Source organism: Asparagus officinalis, chromosome 8, assembly GCF_001876935.1.
Source record: "Asparagus officinalis chromosome 8, Aspof.V1, whole genome shotgun sequence".
Classification (NCBI taxonomy): Eukaryota; Viridiplantae; Streptophyta; class Magnoliopsida; order Asparagales; family Asparagaceae; genus Asparagus; species Asparagus officinalis.
This window is the reverse complement of record NC_033801.1, coordinates 101,165,714-101,188,450: the sequence shown is the minus strand read 5'-3', so window position 1 is coordinate 101,188,450 and position 22,737 is coordinate 101,165,714. Positions and strand designations below refer to the sequence as shown.

The following is a 22,737-nucleotide window of genomic DNA, read 5'->3' as shown; positions in this document are numbered from 1 at the left end:
CTGCTGAACTGAAGACTGAAGAAGCACAAATTTTAGAAGAGAGGAGGAGATCAGATCGAGTTCGTCTGTATAAAGAAGAGGAGCTCGTCAGATCTACACTTCCTGGTCTTTTGCCTTGAGATTGCCCCATTGCGGTGATCTCGAGAAGAGTAATTATCTCGCTATTGTCGAGATATTTACTTCGGCTTCCTGATTCCTTCACAAATCAACGAAGCTTCAGATCAGATCTGATCGTTTGGTAGTCTACGGATATCAACATCCTCGTCACAGACCAAGATCCCACGCAAGTAGCGGAGGATAAACGTCCGTTGTATTTGTTTTGATGAGAGTTTATCTTTTTTTTGTTTTCGTTGTGCAAGAGTCTTATAAAAAGACTATCTTTTTTTGTTGTCATTATAACGACTGAAGTTATAATGACTATATCAATAAAGATATCAACTTTCTCCATAAACAAGCTGGCGACTACAATGGGAGCCAACAGCTTCGCTGCCGAAGCTGTCATGCCGCAACCAGCGATCAAGATCCTGGTGAATGAAGAGGTCAAATATGAGTTCGACCAACAGAATTTCGAAGAATACTTGTCCTCCTCCAGATCTGCCTCTCCTCGTAGATCTAGAAAAGTCCACTGGTCTTCTGACACGAAGACCCGAAAAGATGATCTCCGTGTTACCGCCGTGTAGTTGTAAATTGCGACATGTCACCGATATCCGGCGAGATTAGATCAGCAGATCTGAACTCCTCCTTGACCAAAGAGTTAGCTGTTGAAGGTGCACCAACATTGTCAAAGAGGGCGTGACAAAGACGGCGTCAGCGTCTTACATGTCAACTTGCCAAGGCTTTGGAGCTAATAGACGGGATCCGCTATGATGTGGATCTGAAATCTAGGCAGCGTCAAGAACAACAACGGTGATCGAGCAACCCTTCCTCCAAAGCAGAAAAGAATGAATGGGTCCGCATCAAAAGGACCCGCTCTACCCTCAAGGAGTGAATCCAGAAGCACCGCACATTGCTTGCGCACTCCCGAGTCCTCGTGCGGAAAGCACAAGAAATGCAGACGGAAGAGGCGGCCAGAAAATTGCCCAAACAAAAACGAGTTTGGATGCTAAAGGTCAAGTCAGCGCCTAAGGCAAAAACAGATGAAGTTGCCATTCAACCTTCGTCAACTCCGGATCCTACTCCCCTTGGTAGTGTGGACCTCACCAAATTCAGAGTTTCTCTGAAAGACCGCCTTGGTCCTCTCCCGAAGATCGAGGTAAAGCACCTGTTAAGGAGCGATTGGGACGGTTGAAAGGCTCCCAAACAACCATTTAGGCTGGGGGTTATACTAATTCCCCTAATAATAAAGGGAAAGCTCTTATGACCGACGATATCAGATTATGAGCTGAAGTACAAGAGCCCGTTAGAGTTTCATGCTCACGAAGGCATAAATCTGAACGAGTGACTCTTGGAGACGCCAACAAAGCATCGTATCCCCAGAGGGAAACGTGTTCGTCTGATGACAATGTTATACCTGGGAAGCCATGTTAACACATGATAGGTTGCTTTAGTCATCAGACTGATGAGTTGTACTATCAGGCGGCAAATACGAACAAGTCTCAGAAGAGAAATGTTCGAGAGATGAACTCTCATTGTCCGTGTGTGAAAATCAACAAGGCAGTATTGTCAGAATGCAGCTGCCATGAGACTACTCCTCGGAGTGTCTCAGTATTTGAACGAATCCCTACTGAAACATCCGAACCAAAGATAATGCATTTTCACAGAAGAAGACCAACCAGCTTAGGTGATGAGTTCCCTCGAGTAACTATTAACATGGCCGATAAAGGAAAGTCCTCGTGATGCTTCAACCCTGAGCCTTTTGCAGAAGTATCTCAGCGTATGACTTGGCTGCGATCTAGAACTATCAGACCTAGACCCTGGATGTCACGGTCCTCTGATGACGAAATGTCAGATGCTTATTCTGTGTTGGCTTCTGACGATATGGCATCTAGTGCAGGGTAATCTTATGAATAATTCATGATTAATACCAAACAAATGGCTAAAATTCTCGAGAATGCTTTAGCCAAGCAGAAAGAGAACTTTAAATTCGAGATGGAGATGACTATGCAGGAGATGAGAGACATGCACAACCAACAAATTACGGTACTGACGAATCAGCAGGGAGAGTCCAGCCGTCATAATAATCCTAACCAAGCTGATAGCGATCGAGAAGCAGATGAGAATGCTAACGTGGACACCCCTCCTGTTGACAACAATGCTGGGGGTGGTCCCTCGGATGATAATAGTACGAAGAAGGACCACATCACTTCTCCCTGGAATCACTCGAAGAGAGGTATGAACGAGGATAAGAAGATAAGGGACTTGGAGAGCAAAATTAATACGTTGATGAGCGCTCAAGAAATAAAGAAGTCTGGGATATTCTGTCCTTAGCCGAGAGAGTCAGAATCAATCCTATACCCGACAAAGTTTAATTTGATCAAATTCACGCTGTTTGACAAAAAGGGTTCCCCCCACTCAGCACTTAATATACTTCAAGTCTCATTTGGGAATAATCTCTGGATATGAGTCCTTGATAGTGCGGTCATTCGTTGGCACTCTCCGCGGAGCAGCCTTCGATTGGTATCATCGTCTTAAGCCGAGAAGTATCAGTAGTTGGGACGATATGGAAGACATGTTTCTCATAAATTTCTTCAATGATGACACCGAGGTTTCAATCAGAATGTTATTCGATGAGAAATAGAAATACGGAGAGTTGGTCAAAAATTTCATCAAACAATTTCGGAACAAAGCTATGAATTATAGAGATCTGGTCAACAAGGACTTCATCCTAGAAATCTATCATAACAATCTTTCTCTGAGCATCCTCGAAGCCATAGGAATAGCATCATCTAAGACTTGGAAGGATTTGAAGGTCCAAGGAGAATGAGACGAACGCTTCCTCAAAAGGAAGAAAGCTAAAAGAGGTCAGACAACGACTAATGCCCCACAACAGAGTTTTATCCCCCGGGGCAAAGGAAAGGCACAAGCGAACATAGTGGATGCGAATCAAACGTTCGAGCTACAACCGCAACCGTAACAATAGCAGCAAAAGGTGCCTCAGCAGTCACGGTGGTAACAACAACCTCAAAAATAGAAGACTTCAGAACCGAAATTCCCAAAGGTTTACTCTTTTAAAGAAGACGAAGTCCCCGGTATTTTCAAATACCTCATAGAGAACAACAAGATTAAGTTGCTTACGATCCAAGATCAGGAAGACGCTAAAAGGGTTAATGACCCAAAATACTATGTGTTCCATAGAGTGGTTCACCACCCTACCAAGTCATGCTACACCCTCAAAGACAAGATCCAAGCTTTGATCGACGTTAGGGTCATTACTATGAAACAGTCTAAGGAAAAGAAGGTGGGTGCGAACGTAGTGTTAATCAGCTTCGGGTCGATTCCTTTGAATTAGTTTCAGCCCGAAACCATAATGAACGTAGCAGTGAAGACTTTCAATGACGATCCTCATGAACAATGCTAGAAAGGACTTGTGCCACACACAACCCCAAATAGCGAGATTCTCTGGGTCCATCCTGATCTAATTGAAGATGAACAGTGAGCCTGATCGTCATCCAAGAAAAAGTCAAAGGGAGAGGAAGATCTTATTGCGGAGCCTCGGCTATCCCAGAAAAAGAGGATGAGGAAATCCCAATCTTCCCGCTCTCCGAAGATGAGCAAGAAAACTATGCGACCAATGGAGAATTGGTCTTTGCTACCCGGAGTGGAAACGACTACCATTTCAAGTATCCAACCGCCTCCGAGCAGTTAGCTAAGCAGGGGGTAACCAAAACCATTCCCTCCAAGACATTAGCAAAAATGGGAGTGGTCACAATTCCCCTGACACCTATTGACAGAACTCAACAAAAGCTAAAGGAGAAAGAACCCTTACACCAAGAGGATCAAAACCCGAAGCAGTCTCGATTCAATCAATCAATTGAAAGAGATAAACTGATAAGCTCGAACACTTCGTACCGCTTTGATATTATGATGCAGTTAGCTAATATATCGGCTAGAAAAACTCTATACGAGTTGCTACATCTTTCTAAATACATGAGGGAAGTATTGCAAGAAGCCTTGGCAAATTCTAATGTTTTCCTGACTCAGATCAAGCCATCCCCTAAAGAACCAGAACCGTCAGTCCAACATTGCAACCTAGCGGCACACCACTTGCCCTACATTTCTTTCACCAAGGAGGACATGCGAACAAAGAATTCAAAGCATGACCGGCCCTTGTACTTCACCGGACACATTGGCTCCAGTGTTGTTAACCGAATCCAAGTCGATCCGGATTCCGCTATTAGCATCATGCCACTTTGATTAATGTATAATCTCGAAATACCGGTCAGTAAGCTAGCCTTCACAGGCACTACTATTTTATGGATTCAATACCAGTAGGTCCAGACCACTAGGTAAAATCCGAGTGAAGTGCCAGATTAGAGACTTGAAGTTGGAAGTCACATGTTATGTGATCGACGCAGAGACTTCCTATAACTTACTGTTGGGTCGACCATGGATCCACAGTAACATTATAGTCCCTTCCACCCTCCATCAGCATCTTAAATATGTAGACACTAATAATAAGGTAAAGATGGTGGTTGCGGATAAGAAGCCGTTTAAGGGGTTGAAAAATTATTTTACCTACTCCCTTCTCTATGGGCCTGAATCCGATACTGAACCATCAGCCCAAGGTACAAACAGCGGAGAAGAAGTTTATACCAAAGCTGAGTTTGATTATAATGGTGGTTTTGTATTTAATGATATTGTATCCATTGTAATCAATCTTGACGATGGAGAGTCATCGGATAGTAGTTATAACTGGCAACTTACCAAAGAAATAGCAATAAATGATGATTTAGAGTACTCATTGTGTCTTGATAACATCATGAAAGGGTTATATGATGACCCCAACTTGTATATGCCACTTCAATCATATTGCATGATGAAGAAGAATGTTCAGGATGTTAGACCCTAGAGGTGGGGTGATTAGGGTCTTGTGCTAGTCTAATCCGATTAAATGCCAAATAAAAACTAATTAATACGTTATCCTAGCAAGTATAAAATACAACCAGATATGTGAGCTAGGATAAACAATATGAACAAGGGATATATCCTAGCAATGAGATATTACAAATATATGAGCAAGGATATATGAACTAACACAAGGGTAAAATAAACAATCTACACAAGTGATAGGGTAATATGATGAGCAATACACAAAGGCGATATAAGATATGAAAACAAGAAAAAGAACGCCAATGCAATCACAAACAAAACGATATGTTTACGAGGTTCGGTCCCCACGACCTACGTCCCCGCTCCTCACCTCGAGGAGATCTCCACTATCACAACCGGGTTTTCTACGTTCACCCGAACAACGTTTACACCTCACAATACAATCACTATGTAATCACACCTCACACACTAAGTGTTGGTCCTAGCCCGTGTCCTCCTCCTCAAGTGCTCGGTTACAACCTCTCCCTAGGCACGTCAATCGACGCCACTCCTATTGGATTCGATTACAACCTCTCCCTAGGTTCGTCAATCGACGCCACTCCTATTGGATTTGACCCCGTCTCTCTCTCCTCACACTTCTCTCGGTGTACAAGTGTATTACAAGTGATTCTCACAAATAAAAGTTAAATACAATGATTTGTTCTCAATTAACAAGTGAGAACACAATGAAGCTCACACTCACTAAATCCCACACCACAACCCACAATATAATATGAGAATATAAAGCTCAATAAGTGTGTGTGATAATAGTGAATGAAACTCAATAAATATAACTCAATGAATATAGCTTAATCAATTGAAAGTGAAACATGTTTTGTACCTCATTATTCTGGAATCAAAATTTTGTACACATTTATTCAAGTTTTGTACCCATTTATACACGTTCTAGTTGTCCTACTGTTAGTTCTGGAACATCTCGAGTTAGTTCTACTTCAAGTTGGCGTTATTTCTAGCACAAGTGTTTGTTCTGTGGCCCATGTTAGGCCTATCTCAGTCATTGTTAGTTCTATATGTCTTCCTGTTAGTTCAAGCACATCTCGAGTTAGTTCTACTTCGTGCCACGTTATTTTTAGCACAAGTGTTTGTACTCGAGATGGCCATGTTATCCCTAGCTCACTCCTAGTTAGTTCTAGATGCCCTCCTGTTAGTTCAAGCCCATCTCCTGTTAGTTCTACTTCGTGCTGGCGTTATTTCTAGCCCAAGTGTTTGTTCTGTTATGTCATGATATCCCTAGCTCACTCCTTGTTATATCTAGCTGTCCTCTTGTTAGTTCTATCACATACAGAGTTAGTTCTATTACGTTGCTTAAATATTGTACCCACTTAATCAAGCCTTGTTGTACCTACTTGTAAAAACTTTTATACCCACTTAATCAAGTTTGGTACCCACTTAATCAAGTTTGGTACCCATTTATTCAAGTTTTGTACCCACTTAACCATGTTTTGTACCTCATTATTCTGGAATCAAAATTTTGTACACACTTATTCAAGTTTTGTACCCATTTATACACGTTTTGTACCTACTTAGGTACCGTTTTGTACCCATTTATACACGTTTTGTACCCAATTAATCAAGCCTTGTACCTACTTGTAAAAACTTTTGTACACACTTAATCTAGTTTTGTACCCATTTATTCAAGTTTTGTACCCACTTAACCATGTTTTGTACCTCATTATTCTGGAATCAAAATTTTGTACACATTTATTCAAGTTTTGTACCCATTTATACACGTTCTAGTTGTCCTACTGTTAGTTCTGGAACATCTCGAGTTAGTTCTACTTCAAGTTGGCGTTATTTCTAGCACAAGTGTTTGTTCTGTGGCCCATGTTAGGCCTATCTCAGTCATTGTTAGTTCTATATGTCTTCCTGTTAGTTCAAGCACATCTCGAGTTAGTTCTACTTCGTGCCACGTTATTTTTAGCACAAGTGTTTGTACTCGAGATGGCCATGTTATCCCTAGCTCACTCCTAGTTAGTTCTAGATGCCCTCCTGTTAGTTCAAGCCCATCTCCTGTTAGTTCTACTTCGTGCTGGCGTTATTTCTAGCCCAAGTGTTTGTTCTGTTATGTCATGATATCCCTAGCTCACTCCTTGTTAGTTCTAGCTGTCCTCTTGTTAGTTCTAGAACATACAGAGTTAGTTCTATTACGTTGCTTAAATATTGTACCCACTTAATCAAGCCTTGTACCTACTTGTAAAAACTTTTATACCCACTTAATCAAGTTTGGTACCCACTTAATCAAGTTTGGTACCCATTTATTCAAGTTTTGTACCCACTTAACCATGTTTTGTACCTCATTATACTGGAATCAAAATTTTGTACACACTTTTTCAAGTTTTGTACCCATTTATACACGTTTTGTACCCAATTAATCAAGCCTTGTACCTACTTGTAAAAACTTTTGTACCCACTTAATCAAGTTTTGTACCCATTTATTCAAGTTTTGTATCCACTTAACCATGTTTTGTACCTCATTATTCTGGAATCAAAATTTTGTACACACTTATTCAAGTTTTGTACCCATTTTTACACGTTTTGTACCTACTTAAGTACCGTTTTGTACCCATTTATACACGTTTTGTACCTATTTAGGCACCGTTTTGTACCAATTTATACACGTTTTGTACCCAATTAATCAAGCCTTGTACCTATTTGTAAAAACTTTTGTACACACTTAATCTAGTTTTGTACCCATTTATTCAAGTTTTGTACCCACTTAACCATGTTTTGTACCTCATTATTCTGGAATCAAAATTTTGTACACATTTATTCAAGTTTTGTACCCATTTATACACGTTCTAGTTGTCCTACTGTTAGTTCTGGAACATCTCGAGTTAGTTCTACTTCAAGTTGGCGTTATTTCTAGCACAAGTGTTTGTTCTGTGGCCCATGTTAGGCCTATCTCAGTCATTGTTAGTTCTATATGTCTTCCTGTTAGTTCAAGCACATCTCGAGTTAGTTCTACTTCGTGCCACGTTATTTTTAGCACAAGTGTTTGTACTCGAGATGGCCATGTTATCCCTAGCTCACTCCTAGTTAGTTCTAGATGCCCTCCTGTTAGTTCAAGCCCATCTCCTGTTAGTTCTACTTCGTGCTGGCGTTATTTCTAGCCCAAGTGTTTGTTCTGTTATGTCATGATATCCCTAGCTCACTCCTTGTTATATCTAGCTGTCCTCTTGTTAGTTCTATCACATACAGAGTTAGTTCTATTACGTTGCTTAAATATTGTACCCACTTAATCAAGCCTTGTTGTACCTACTTGTAAAAACTTTTATACCCACTTAATCAAGTTTGGTACCCACTTAATCAAGTTTGGTACCCATTTATTCAAGTTTTGTACCCACTTAACCATGTTTTGTACCTCATTATTCTGGAATCAAAATTTTGTACACACTTATTCAAGTTTTGTACCCATTTATACACGTTTTGTACCTACTTAGGTACCGTTTTGTACCCATTTATACACGTTTTGTACCCAATTAATCAAGCCTTGTACCTACTTGTAAAAACTTTTGTACACACTTAATCTAGTTTTGTACCCATTTATTCAAGTTTTGTACCCACTTAACCATGTTTTGTACCTCATTATTCTGGAATCAAAATTTTGTACACATTTATTCAAGTTTTGTACCCATTTATACACGTTCTAGTTGTCCTACTGTTAGTTCTGGAACATCTCGAGTTAGTTCTACTTCAAGTTGGCGTTATTTCTAGCACAAGTGTTTGTTCTGTGGCCCATGTTAGGCCTATCTCAGTCATTGTTAGTTCTATATGTCTTCCTGTTAGTTCAAGCACATCTCGAGTTAGTTCTACTTCGTGCCACGTTATTTTTAGCACAAGTGTTTGTACTCGAGATGGCCATGTTATCCCTAGCTCACTCCTAGTTAGTTCTAGATGCCCTCCTGTTAGTTCAAGCCCATCTCCTGTTAGTTCTACTTCGTGCTGGCGTTATTTCTAGCCCAAGTGTTTGTTCTGTTATGTCATGATATCCCTAGCTCACTCCTTGTTAGTTCTAGCTGTCCTCTTGTTAGTTCTAGAACATACAGAGTTAGTTCTATTACGTTGCTTAAATATTGTACCCACTTAATCAAGCCTTGTACCTACTTGTAAAAACTTTTATACCCACTTAATCAAGTTTGGTACCCACTTAATCAAGTTTGGTACCCATTTATTCAAGTTTTGTACCCACTTAACCATGTTTTGTACCTCATTATACTGGAATCAAAATTTTGTACACACTTTTTCAAGTTTTGTACCCATTTATACACGTTTTGTACCCAATTAATCAAGCCTTGTACCTACTTGTAAAAACTTTTGTACCCACTTAATCAAGTTTTGTACCCATTTATTCAAGTTTTGTATCCACTTAACCATGTTTTGTACCTCATTATTCTGGAATCAAAATTTTGTACACACTTATTCAAGTTTTGTACCCATTTTTACACGTTTTGTACCTACTTAAGTACCGTTTTGTACCCATTTATACACGTTTTGTACCTATTTAGGCACCGTTTTGTACCAATTTATACACGTTTTGTACCCAATTAATCAAGCCTTGTACCTATTTGTAAAAACTTTTGTACACACTTAATCTAGTTTTGTACCCATTTATTCAAGTTTTGTACCCACTTAACCATGTTTTGTACCTCATTATTCTGGAATCAAAATTTTGTACACATTTATTCAAGTTTTGTACCCATTTATACACGTTCTAGTTGTCCTACTGTTAGTTCTGGAACATCTCGAGTTAGTTCTACTTCAAGTTGGCGTTATTTCTAGCACAAGTGTTTGTTCTGTGGCCCATGTTAGGCCTATCTCAGTCATTGTTAGTTCTATATGTCTTCCTGTTAGTTCAAGCACATCTCGAGTTAGTTCTACTTCGTGCCACGTTATTTTTAGCACAAGTGTTTGTACTCGAGATGGCCATGTTATCCCTAGCTCACTCCTAGTTAGTTCTAGATGCCCTCCTGTTAGTTCAAGCCCATCTCCTGTTAGTTCTACTTCGTGCTGGCGTTATTTCTAGCCCAAGTGTTTGTTCTGTTATGTCATGATATCCCTAGCTCACTCCTTGTTATATCTAGCTGTCCTCTTGTTAGTTCTATCACATACAGAGTTAGTTCTATTACGTTGCTTAAATATTGTACCCACTTAATCAAGCCTTGTTGTACCTACTTGTAAAAACTTTTATACCCACTTAATCAAGTTTGGTACCCACTTAATCAAGTTTGGTACCCATTTATTCAAGTTTTGTACCCACTTAACCATGTTTTGTACCTCATTATTCTGGAATCAAAATTTTGTACACACTTATTCAAGTTTTGTACCCATTTATACACGTTTTGTACCTACTTAGGTACCGTTTTGTACCCATTTATACACGTTTTGTACCCAATTAATCAAGCCTTGTACCTACTTGTAAAAACTTTTGTACACACTTAATCTAGTTTTGTACCCATTTATTCAAGTTTTGTACCCACTTAACCATGTTTTGTACCTCATTATTCTGGAATCAAAATTTTGTACACATTTATTCAAGTTTTGTACCCATTTATACACGTTCTAGTTGTCCTACTGTTAGTTCTGGAACATCTCGAGTTAGTTCTACTTCAAGTTGGCGTTATTTCTAGCACAAGTGTTTGTTCTGTGGCCCATGTTAGGCCTATCTCAGTCATTGTTAGTTCTATATGTCTTCCTGTTAGTTCAAGCACATCTCGAGTTAGTTCTACTTCGTGCCACGTTATTTTTAGCACAAGTGTTTGTACTCGAGATGGCCATGTTATCCCTAGCTCACTCCTAGTTAGTTCTAGATGCCCTCCTGTTAGTTCAAGCCCATCTCCTGTTAGTTCTACTTCGTGCTGGCGTTATTTCTAGCCCAAGTGTTTGTTCTGTTATGTCATGATATCCCTAGCTCACTCCTTGTTAGTTCTAGCTGTCCTCTTGTTAGTTCTAGAACATACAGAGTTAGTTCTATTACGTTGCTTAAATATTGTACCCACTTAATCAAGCCTTGTACCTACTTGTAAAAACTTTTATACCCACTTAATCAAGTTTGGTACCCACTTAATCAAGTTTGGTACCCATTTATTCAAGTTTTGTACCCACTTAACCATGTTTTGTACCTCATTATACTGGAATCAAAATTTTGTACACACTTTTTCAAGTTTTGTACCCATTTATACACGTTTTGTACCCAATTAATCAAGCCTTGTACCTACTTGTAAAAACTTTTGTACCCACTTAATCAAGTTTTGTACCCATTTATTCAAGTTTTGTATCCACTTAACCATGTTTTGTACCTCATTATTCTGGAATCAAAATTTTGTACACACTTATTCAAGTTTTGTACCCATTTTTACACGTTTTGTACCTACTTAAGTACCGTTTTGTACCCATTTATACACGTTTTGTACCTATTTAGGCACCGTTTTGTACCAATTTATACACGTTTTGTACCCAATTAATCAAGCCTTGTACCTATTTGTAAAAACTTTTGTACACACTTAATCTAGTTTTGTACCCATTTATTCAAGTTTTGTACCCACTTAACCATGTTTTGTACCTCATTATTCTGGAATCAAAATTTTGTACACATTTATTCAAGTTTTGTACCCATTTATACACGTTCTAGTTGTCCTACTGTTAGTTCTGGAACATCTCGAGTTAGTTCTACTTCAAGTTGGCGTTATTTCTAGCACAAGTGTTTGTTCTGTGGCCCATGTTAGGCCTATCTCAGTCATTGTTAGTTCTATATGTCTTCCTGTTAGTTCAAGCACATCTCGAGTTAGTTCTACTTCGTGCCACGTTATTTTTAGCACAAGTGTTTGTACTCGAGATGGCCATGTTATCCCTAGCTCACTCCTAGTTAGTTCTAGATGCCCTCCTGTTAGTTCAAGCCCATCTCCTGTTAGTTCTACTTCGTGCTGGCGTTATTTCTAGCCCAAGTGTTTGTTCTGTTATGTCATGATATCCCTAGCTCACTCCTTGTTATATCTAGCTGTCCTCTTGTTAGTTCTATCACATACAGAGTTAGTTCTATTACGTTGCTTAAATATTGTACCCACTTAATCAAGCCTTGTACCTACTTGTAAAAACTTTTATACCCACTTAATCAAGTTTGGTACCCACTTAATCAAGTTTGGTACCCATTTATTCAAGTTTTGTACCCACTTAACCATGTTTTGTACCTCATTATTCTGGAATCAAAATTTTGTACACACTTATTCAAGTTTTGTACCCATTTATACACGTTTTGTACCTACTTAGGTACCGTTTTGTACCCATTTATACACGTTTTGTACCCAATTAATCAAGCCTTGTACCTATTTGTAAAAACTTTTGTACACACTTAATCTAGTTTTGTACCCATTTATTCAAGTTTTGTACCCACTTAACCATGTTTTGTACCTCATTATTCTGGAATCAAAATTTTGTACACATTTATTCAAGTTTTGTACCCATTTATACACGTTCTAGTTGTCCTACTGTTAGTTCTGGAACATCTCGAGTTAGTTCTACTTCAAGTTGGCGTTATTTCTAGCACAAGTGTTTGTTCTGTGGCCCATGTTAGGCCTATCTCAGTCATTGTTAGTTCTATATGTCTTCCTGTTAGTTCAAGCACATCTCGAGTTAGTTCTACTTCGTGCCACGTTATTTTTAGCACAAGTGTTTGTACTCGAGATGGCCATGTTATCCCTAGCTCACTCCTAGTTAGTTCTAGATGCCCTCCTGTTAGTTCAAGCCCATCTCCTGTTAGTTCTACTTCGTGCTGGCGTTATTTCTAGCCCAAGTGTTTGTTCTGTTATGTCATGATATCCCTAGCTCACTCCTTGTTAGTTCTAGCTGTCCTCTTGTTAGTTCTAGAACATACAGAGTTAGTTCTATTACGTTGCTTAAATATTGTACCCACTTAATCAAGCCTTGTACCTACTTGTAAAAACTTTTATACCCACTTAATCAAGTTTGGTACCCACTTAATCAAGTTTGGTACCCATTTATTCAAGTTTTGTACCCACTTAACCATGTTTTGTACCTCATTATACTGGAATCAAAATTTTGTACACACTTTTTCAAGTTTTGTACCCATTTATACACGTTTTGTACCCAATTAATCAAGCCTTGTACCTACTTGTAAAAACTTTTATACCCACTTAATCAAGTTTGGTACCCACTTAATCAAGTTTGGTACCCATTTATTCAAGTTTTGTACCCACTTAACCATGTTTTGTACCTCATTATTCTGGAATCAAAATTTTGTACACACTTATTCAAGTTTTGTACCCATTTTTACACGTTTTGTACCTACTTAAGTACCGTTTTGTACCCATTTATACACGTTTTGTACCCAATTAATCAAGCCTTGTACCTACTTGTAAAAACTTTTGTACACACTTAATCAAGTTTTGTACCCACTTAATCAAGTTTGGTACCCATTTATTCAAGTTTTGTACCCACTTAACCATGTTTTGTACCTCATTATTCTGGAATCAAAATTTTGTACACATTTATTCAAGTTTTGTACCCATTTATACACGTTCTAGTTGTCCTACTGTTAGTTCTGGAACATCTCGAGTTAGTTCTACTTCAAGTTGGCGTTATTTCTAGCACAAGTGTTTGTTCTGTGGCCCATGTTAGGCCTATCTCAGTCATTGTTAGTTCTATATGTCTTCCTGTTAGTTCAAGCACATCTCGAGTTAGTTCTACTTCGTGCCACGTTATTTTTAGCACAAGTGTTTGTACTCGAGATGGCCATGTTATCCCTAGCTCACTCCTAGTTAGTTCTAGATGCCCTCCTGTTAGTTCAAGCCCATCTCCTGTTAGTTCTACTTCGTGCTGGCGTTATTTCTAGCCCAAGTGTTTGTTCTGTTATGTCATGATATCCCTAGCTCACTCCTTGTTATATCTAGCTGTCCTCTTGTTAGTTCTATCACATACAGAGTTAGTTCTATTACGTTGCTTAAATATTGTACCCACTTAATCAAGCCTTGTACCTACTTGTAAAAACTTTTGTACACACTTAATCAAGTTTTGTACCCACTTAATCAAGTTTGGTACCCATTTATTCAAGTTTTGTACCCACTTAACCATGTTTTGTACCTCATTATTCTGCTGCAAATTTTGTACCCACTTATTCAAGTTTTGTACCCATTTATACACGTTTTGTACCCAATTAATCAAGCCTTGTACCTACTTGTAAAAACTTTTGTACCCACTTAATTAAGTTTTGTACCCATTTATTCAAGTTTTGTATCCACTTAACCATGTTTTGTACCTCATTATTCTGGAATCAAAATTTTGTACACACTTATTCAAGTTTTGTACCCATTTATACACGTTTTGTACCTACTTAGGCACCGTTTTGTACCCATTTTTACACGTTTTGTACCTACTTAAGTACCGTTTTGTACCCATTTATACACGTTTTGTACCCAATTAATCAAGCCTTGTACCTACTTGTAAAAACTTTTGTACACACTTAATCAAGTTTTGTACCCACTTAATCAAGTTTGGTACTCATTTATTCAAGTTTTGTACCCACTTAACCATGTTTTGTACCTCATTATTCTGGAATCAAAATTTTGTACACATTTATTCAAGTTTTGTACCCATTTATACACGTTCTAGTTGTCCTACTGTTAGTTCTGGAACATCTCGAGTTAGTTCTACTTCAAGTTGGCGTTATTTCTAGCACAAGTGTTTGTTCTGTGGCCCATGTTAGGCCTATCTCAGTCATTGTTAGTTCTATATGTCTTCCTGTTAGTTCAAGCACATCTCGAGTTAGTTCTACTTCGTGCCACGTTATTTTTAGCACAAGTGTTTGTACTCGAGATGGCCATGTTATCCCTAGCTCACTCCTAGTTAGTTCTAGATGCCCTCCTGTTAGTTCAAGCCCATCTCCTGTTAGTTCTACTTCGTGCTGGCGTTATTTCTAGCCCAAGTGTTTGTTCTGTTATGTCATGATATCCCTAGCTCACTCCTTGTTATATCTAGCTGTCCTCTTGTTAGTTCTATCACATATAGAGTTAGTTCTATTACGTTGCTTAAATATTGTACCCACTTAATCAAGCCTTGTACCTACTTGTAAAAACTTTTATACCCACTTAATCAAGTTTGGTACCCACTTAATCAAGTTTGGTACCCATTTATTCAAGTTTTGTACCCACTTAACCATGTTTTGTACCTCATTATACTGGAATCAAAATTTTGTACACACTTTTTCAAGTTTTGTACCCATTTATACACGTTTTGTACCTATTTAGGCACCGTTTTGTACCAATTTATACACGTTTTGTACCCAATTAATCAAGCCTTGTACCTACTTGTAAAAACTTTTGTACACACTTAATCAAGTTTTGTACCCACTTAATCAAGTTTGGTACCCATTTATTCAAGTTTTGTACCCACTTAACCATGTTTTGTACCTCATTATTCTGCTGCAAATTTTGTACCCACTTATTCAAGTTTTGTACCCATTTATACACGTTTTGTACCTACTTAGGCACCCTTTTATACCTCTTTGCTCTGGATTCAAATATTGTACCCACTTAATCAAGCTTTGTACCCACTTAAGAAAGTTTTGTACCCACTTAATCAAGCTTTGTACCCACTTAAGAAAGTTTAGTACCCACTTGCTCGTTTTGTACCCACTTAATACTGTTTTGTTCCTCATTGTTCTGGGGGAAAAAATTAATTCAAATTATCATCCATACATGATTAATCCATACAACCACATTATCATCCATACATACATAAATCTTAAGGGAAAAGTGAATAAATCAAATTGTGAACATTCAACCGAAACACATGCTTTGTTTTGGCCCTCCGTAAACTTTGTTTTGGCGATGCCGTTAACTTTCTCGACCTCCACGAGCAACATTTTTGTTCTACAAAAAAAATTGCAGCTTTATCATGACAAATGCAAAGACATTGAAAAAATATTAAATCAAGATTAAATATAATACCTTAGCTAAAGGACAACTCGTTATATAATGTCCTTTTCCCTTACAAAACCCACAAAATCTTTGTTTTTTTATACTCTTTTCTTGTACTATCTCCACTCCCGACTTAATTCTAGTAGCATGTGTTGGTCGCCCCTTCGTGGCAACAGGCTTATCTGGATCACGAATAGTGATTTGAGTTGCTTCCTCTATAGAGATGGGTATGGATGAAGTAGGCATCTTATTTCTGGCATTGCTCTCATTTCCATTGTCGTTATGTTCCTTCTCAATCTTGGAATTCTCATCTTCTTCAAAAAATGAGTCTAAAAAAGCACTAAACTTATCATGAAGTGTACTTGAAGTCAATGTATCTTCTAGTGCCTTGTTACATCTACTCCTAAGGGCCCAATGTTTAATGATAGATAGTTGGTCTTCACTATTTGTAATGCAATTTCTAACAACTCCGCAACCAACATGTCTTGCTTTAATTGTCCATCGTTGCATGATATATCTTGATGGAATTTCTAATACTTGCTTCTTTACTAAAATGTGCAAGCTATGTTTGCATAATATACCTTCCATCTCAAATCTCGCACAAGAGCACTTAATTCTTTTTTCTTTGGATGTATCGAAAACAACATGATGCTTTACTATCTTCTTGCTTTCAGCCTCGCTATCTATATTCCAAACGGCATAAGTAGCACTTGCGCCGTCCTTCGACAACTTTTCATGAAGCATGGAGTAATTATCCTTGAGTTCTTTCTGAAAGATAGTAAACAGATTCTTCGTATAATTCTCCCGAACTTGTTTTTCAATGGGATGTTTAATTATCAATGTAGGAACTGAGTTTGTGGACTTAAAATCTTGCTCAAGTTCAGCGGCTCGGCGAGCTCTGACAGCATTATCATACTGCTTAACAAAATCATGTAACTCGGTATTTACATTCACAAAATGATCAAAAAAAGCATTAATTCCCTCACTCCGCTGAGTAGATGTCATTCCTGCAGTAAAAGTGTCTTTAACTTCGTGCTGGCGTTATTTCTAGCCCAAGTGTTTGTTCTGTTATGTCATGATATCCCTAGCTCACTCCTTGTTATATCTAGCTGTCCTCTTGTTAGTTCTATCACATACAGAGTTAGTTCTATTACGTTGCTTAAATATTGTACCCACTTAATCAAGCCTTGTACCTACTTGTAAAAACTTTTATACCCACTTAATCAAGTTTGGTACCCACTTAATCAAGTTTGGTACCCATTTATTCAAGTTTTGTACCCACTTAACCATGTTTTGTACCTCAATATACTGGAATCAAATTTTGTACACACTTATTCAAGTTTTGTACCCATTTATACACGTTTTGTACCCAATTAATCAAGCCTTGTACCTACTTGTAAAAACTTTTGTACACACTTAATCAAGTTTTGTACCCACTTAATCAAGTTTGGTACCCATTTATTCAAGTTTTGTACCCACTTAACCATGTTTTGTACCTCATTATTCTGCTGCAAATTTTGTACCCACTTATTCAAGTTTTGTACCCATTTATACACGTTTTGTACCTACTTAGGCACCCTTTTATACCTCTTTGCTCTGGATTCAAATATTGTACCCACTTAATCAAGCTTTGTACCCACTTAATCAAGCTTTGTACCTAATAATGCCATGATTTTATTTTTGTACCCACTTATTCAAGTTTAGTACCCACTAATTGCTCGTTTTGTACCCACTTAATACTGTTTTGTTCCTCATTGTTCTGGGGGAAAAAATTAATTCAAATTATCATCCATACATGATTAATCCATACAACCACATTATCATCCATACATACATAAATCTTAAGGGAAAAGTGAATAAATCAAATTGTGAACATTCAACCGAAACACATGCTTTGTTTTGGCCCTCCGTAAACTTTGTTTTGGCGATGCCGTTAACTTTCTCGACCTCCACGAGCAACATTTTTGTTCTACAAAAAAAATTGCAACTTTATCATGACAAATGCAAAGACATTGAAAAAATATTAAATCAAGATTAAGTATAATACCTTAGCTAAAGGACAACTCGTTATATAATGTCCTTTTCCCTTACAAAACCCACAAAATCTTTGTTTTTTTATACTCTTTTCTTGTGCTATCTCCACTCCCGACTTAATTCTAGTAGCATGTGCTGGTCGTCCCTTCGTGGCAACAGGCTTATCTGGATCACGAATAGTGATTTGAGTTGCTTCCTCTATAGAGATGGGTATGGATGAAGTAGGCATCTTATTGCTGGCATTGCTCTCATTTCCATTGTCGTTATGTTCCTTCTCAATCTTGGAATTCTCAACTTCTTCAAAAAATGAGTCTAAAAAAGCACTAAACTTATCATGAAGTGTACTTGAAGTCAATGTATCTTCTAGTGCCTTGTTACATCTACTCCTAAGGGCCCAATGTTTAATGATAGATAGTTGGTCTTCACTATTTGTAATGCAATTTCTAACAACTCCGCAACCAACATGTCTTGCTTTAATTGTCCATCGTTGCATGATATATCTTGATGGAATTTCTAATACTTGCTTCTTTACTAAAATGTGCAAGCTATGTTTGCATAATATACCTTCCATCTCAAATCTCGCACAAGAGCACTTAATTCTTTTTTCTTTGGATGTATCGAAAACAACATGATGCTTTACTATCTTCTTGCTTTCAGCCTCGCTATCTATATTCCAAACGGCATAAGTAGCACTTGCGCCGTCCTTCGACAACTTTTCATGAAGCATGGAGTAACTATCCTTGAGTTCTTTCTGAAAGATAGTAAACAGATTCTTCGTATAATTCTCCCGAGCTTGTTTTTCAATGGGATGTTCAATTATCAATGTAGGAACTGAGTTTGTGGACTTAAAATCTTGCTCAAGTTCAGCGGCTCGGCGAGCTCTGACAGCATTATCATACTGCTTAACAAAATCATGTAACTCGGTATTTACATTCACAAAATGATCAAAAAAAGCATTAATTCCCTCACTCCGCTGAGTAGATGTCATTCCTGCAGTAAAAGTGTCTTTAAGATACACTGGAGCCCAATGATCTCGATGATTGTATAAATTTACTAACCAACTCCTTTTATCTGCACCATATTTGTCCCTCATTTCTTCCCAACGCTTTTCAAATTTTTCTTCCGATTTACTCCAATACCATTTGTTATACTTTACACCAACATCCTCACCATAATCATTATGCATTGATTGAAGATTTTGTAAGGCATTCCTACGAAGGTGCCAAGAACAAAAGCGATGGCGAGTTTTAGGAAAAACTTTGTGAATAGCACCACACATAGCTTTATCTTGATCAGTGATGATTGTTACTGGTGCTATACCCGACATACATTTTAACCATTGGCTAAATAACCATATAAACGTCTCCTCCGTTTCATCGGCCAGTAACGCACACCCAAATAGAGTAGACTGTCGATGATGGTTAACGCCCGTAAATGGTGCAAACGGCAAATTTAAATTGTTCGTTCTGTACGTAACATCAAAGCAAACAACATCTCCAAATTGCAAGTAAGAAGTCCTTGCCCTACCATCCATCCAAAAAACACTTCTCATCATCCCATCATTTTCTAAATCAAGTGCGAAGTAAAATTGAGGATCAGATACCTTTTTCTCTTGAAATTGACGAACTATGTTCACGCACTCATGGCCGACGTTGTTTCTTCGTTTAAGTCTAAGTTGTGCTTGGCATTCTTGTTGAGTGAGAGAGCCTTGTTCATTGCCATGAGCAACGTCTACAACCTTACAAATGGCAGAAGGCCGTAAACCTTGATTGTCAAGAGTATCTATCAACCTTTTTGTCGATTGAGCTCGATGAAGTGTCCGATGTGAGTAGTGCTTCTTTACCCGAGTTGGGGTGGTTAATGGATGACCATTATGCTTACTGTTTAACTTTCGGACCACCCATTTTTCAGTGCTTCTATCAAGTCCAATAACCATCATTGCGTTGCATCCACATCTTGTATCGAACTTTCGAATTACATTCCGACCATCTTTTCTTTTATCTTTTAAAGATTTAAAGCCTTCTTTGTCACATACAAATATTCTAGATAGGATTGCATCTTTCTTTCTCGACCAAGCTGTGTGACCCTTGCGAACACCAAATCCCTTAAGTCTGGCGTATGCATTGTAGAAATTATAAGCTTCCTCATGAGTAGAGAACTCCATTCCGATATATGGATCAACGCTGTTTAAATTATCTTCACCATTTTCAACGCCCATAAGCTCATCACCATTCTCCTCATGCTCGGATGCCTATAAAAATAGAGAAACAAAACTCATGCTAAAAGACAACTATTTTGGTATATGTCATTAGTTAGTAGTACACTATAAACAATAAGATATTATCACCTGAGGGGGAAGCCATGTTGTAGATAGTAGATCATGGTCCTGGCTTTTATCTTCTTCCATTGTTGCCTCACGTGAGAGAATTGGTGGAGTGTCTATACAAGCTATCAAATTATCACATATAAGAAGTTCAAAATCGCTCAAAAAACGTCATCAAGTTGATCTTTCAATTTCACTAAACAATTTCTAAACGATAGTTTAAACCAAATTTAAAGTTTATATCCAATTTAACAATACATGGCAAAAATAGCTCTAAATTATCCGGCTCGTAGCCATAGAGTGAGTGCTGCAAACCAAGTAATGTATGAGCTGAAATTAAAAGGAAGAAGATAGATCCAAGGAATATGCATGAGGGAAGATAGAACCATCATGAAATCCACTAGATCTAACAGGAACGCCAACTAGAACTAACATGCCTCGTAATAGAACTAACATCATCTCCATTAGAGCTAACATGCATCCCGGTAGCATTAACATGCATTTCAGTTAAAACTAACACGTTAATTTAGAGCTAGCTAACATGCATTTCAGTTAGAACTAACACGTTAATTTAGACCTGATGCCTTACCTCGGTGGAGGCGAGCTCGACAGCGGCGAAGTGCGATGAGCCGGCGGCAACACTGAGCGGGGACGGCAAGCGCAGGCTGCGGCGATTTCGTGAGGTGGAGAGGAGGGGGGAGGTGATGGCGAGGATGACGTCGAGGGCTTGATCGATCTCCGGAGGCGGCGATGAACCTGAGGGCTGAGCTCGAATGCCGTCGGAGGCGTGGCTGATGACGAGGGGTGAGCTCGATGGCGAGGACGAGTAGACGGCGATGACCCGGCGGCGACGCTCAGCTGCGGTGATCTCGGGCGCTGGAGAGGAGGAGGGGAGGTGATGGCTAGGGCAAGGGGACGGCGGCGACGCTGATCGGGGACGTCGAGACACAGGCCGAGCTTGGGCGCCGGCGCTTTCGGGCGGTGGTGAGGGGGAGGAGGTCGGTGATGGCGACCGAATGCGCGATCTTGAGCCGGCGGCGACGCTGATCGGGGGCGGCGAGCTCCGGCGGCGATTTCGGGCGCTGGAGAGGAGGAGGCGGGAGGTGATGGCGCGATTAAGTAGACTATCCACCAAACTTTCTATCCATTAATGATACCTATGGATCCATACAAGATATGAAAAGACTATACACACACACACACACACACACACACACAGTTTGTTTCGAACTACTATCATAAGCAGGGATATATTTTGAGATGGCTATGTTATATGAAGTGTCAGGCTTGACTTATGCATGGAACTTGTATTGTGCACAGGTCGTTGATGTCCCAAAGCCCATATTTATAAATTTTTGTTGTATTTCAGGGCGTGACATAGACTATACTCAAAGTAGGACACAGAGAGAGGATCAGGATGCAAGAAATGAATGGAAGGAGCTCATAGATCAACATATCGTTCATTGGACTGAGTAGTTGGTTGCAGCTTTGAAGGAACATAGCAATATATTCTGATGAATTTCTCGACAAGGTGTTAGATCATTTATATGACAATGAATGTAAGGTAGAAGTTTTTTATAAAAACCAAGGAAGCTCGGAAGAGGTACATCACCAACTTGATTAAGGATCAAGGTTGGTCTGTTAGCTAATTTCTTTGGCTTTGATTACATTTTGGTGGATAATTTTGTCCGTGCACAAGTATACATTGTTACACACATATTCTTTTAATATTTGCAAATTTTATATGTTGCAATCTATGGCATGTGATTGAAGAATTGATACTATTTTCTTTGGCTTTTAATGTTCTATACTTTAACTTATGATGGCATATAATTGAAGAATTGGTACTATTTTTCAATTTTTACTTGTTCTCATATTGTATTATAATTTAGTGCTAATGCATGATGATATATCCTTATAATTTTGACGTAAGGAAATATTGATGGGATTGACTAATGAGTTCATAATTTGAACTTTATAAAATCCTCTAGCATGCGGTTTTTTGTTTCTTTTTACATGCTCGGTTATGTGGGTGCTTTTGTTCCTTTTTAGTTGATTTTCTGTTAGAGCTTGTGATTCTTGTTGGGTTTTTACACGTTTGGGTGGATGGAGCTTATGATGCTCAATGTTTGGGTTTTTACATGCTTGGGTGATTGATATTGATGGAGCTTGTGGTGCTCTATGTTGGGTTTTTACATGCTTTGGTGGTTGATTCTCTGCTAGAGCTTGTGATGCTCCTTGTTGGGTTTTTACATGCTCGGTTATGTGGGTGGTGATACTAATGGAGATTGTGATGCTTCTTGTTGATTTTTGTTGGTTTCGGTTGATTATTTGCTAATTTTACTTTTGTTTCTTTTTGGTTGATTCTCTGCTGGATGTGAACAGTCAGTTATCTGATAATAT

At 38.6% G+C, this 22,737-nt stretch overlaps 2 protein-coding genes across 2 annotated transcripts; both read right to left on the bottom strand.

The window, feature by feature from the left end:
* LOC109821611 (protein FAR1-RELATED SEQUENCE 9-like) lies at positions 15,894–16,982 on the bottom strand. Its single transcript, XM_020387787.1, has 2 exons — positions 16,095–16,982; positions 15,894–15,929 (listed from the first exon to the last, which is right to left on the bottom strand). The coding sequence occupies exons 1-2, from the start codon at positions 16,980–16,982 to the stop codon at positions 15,894–15,896; spliced, it is 924 nt and encodes a 307-aa protein (XP_020243376.1).
* On the bottom strand, positions 17,911–21,413 carry LOC109821610 (protein FAR1-RELATED SEQUENCE 5-like). The gene is made up of 3 exons (XM_020387786.1): positions 20,359–21,413; positions 18,025–20,262; positions 17,911–17,946 (listed from the first exon to the last, which is right to left on the bottom strand). The coding sequence occupies exons 1-3, from the start codon at positions 20,416–20,418 to the stop codon at positions 17,911–17,913; spliced, it is 2,334 nt and encodes a 777-aa protein (XP_020243375.1). The 5' UTR covers positions 20,419–21,413.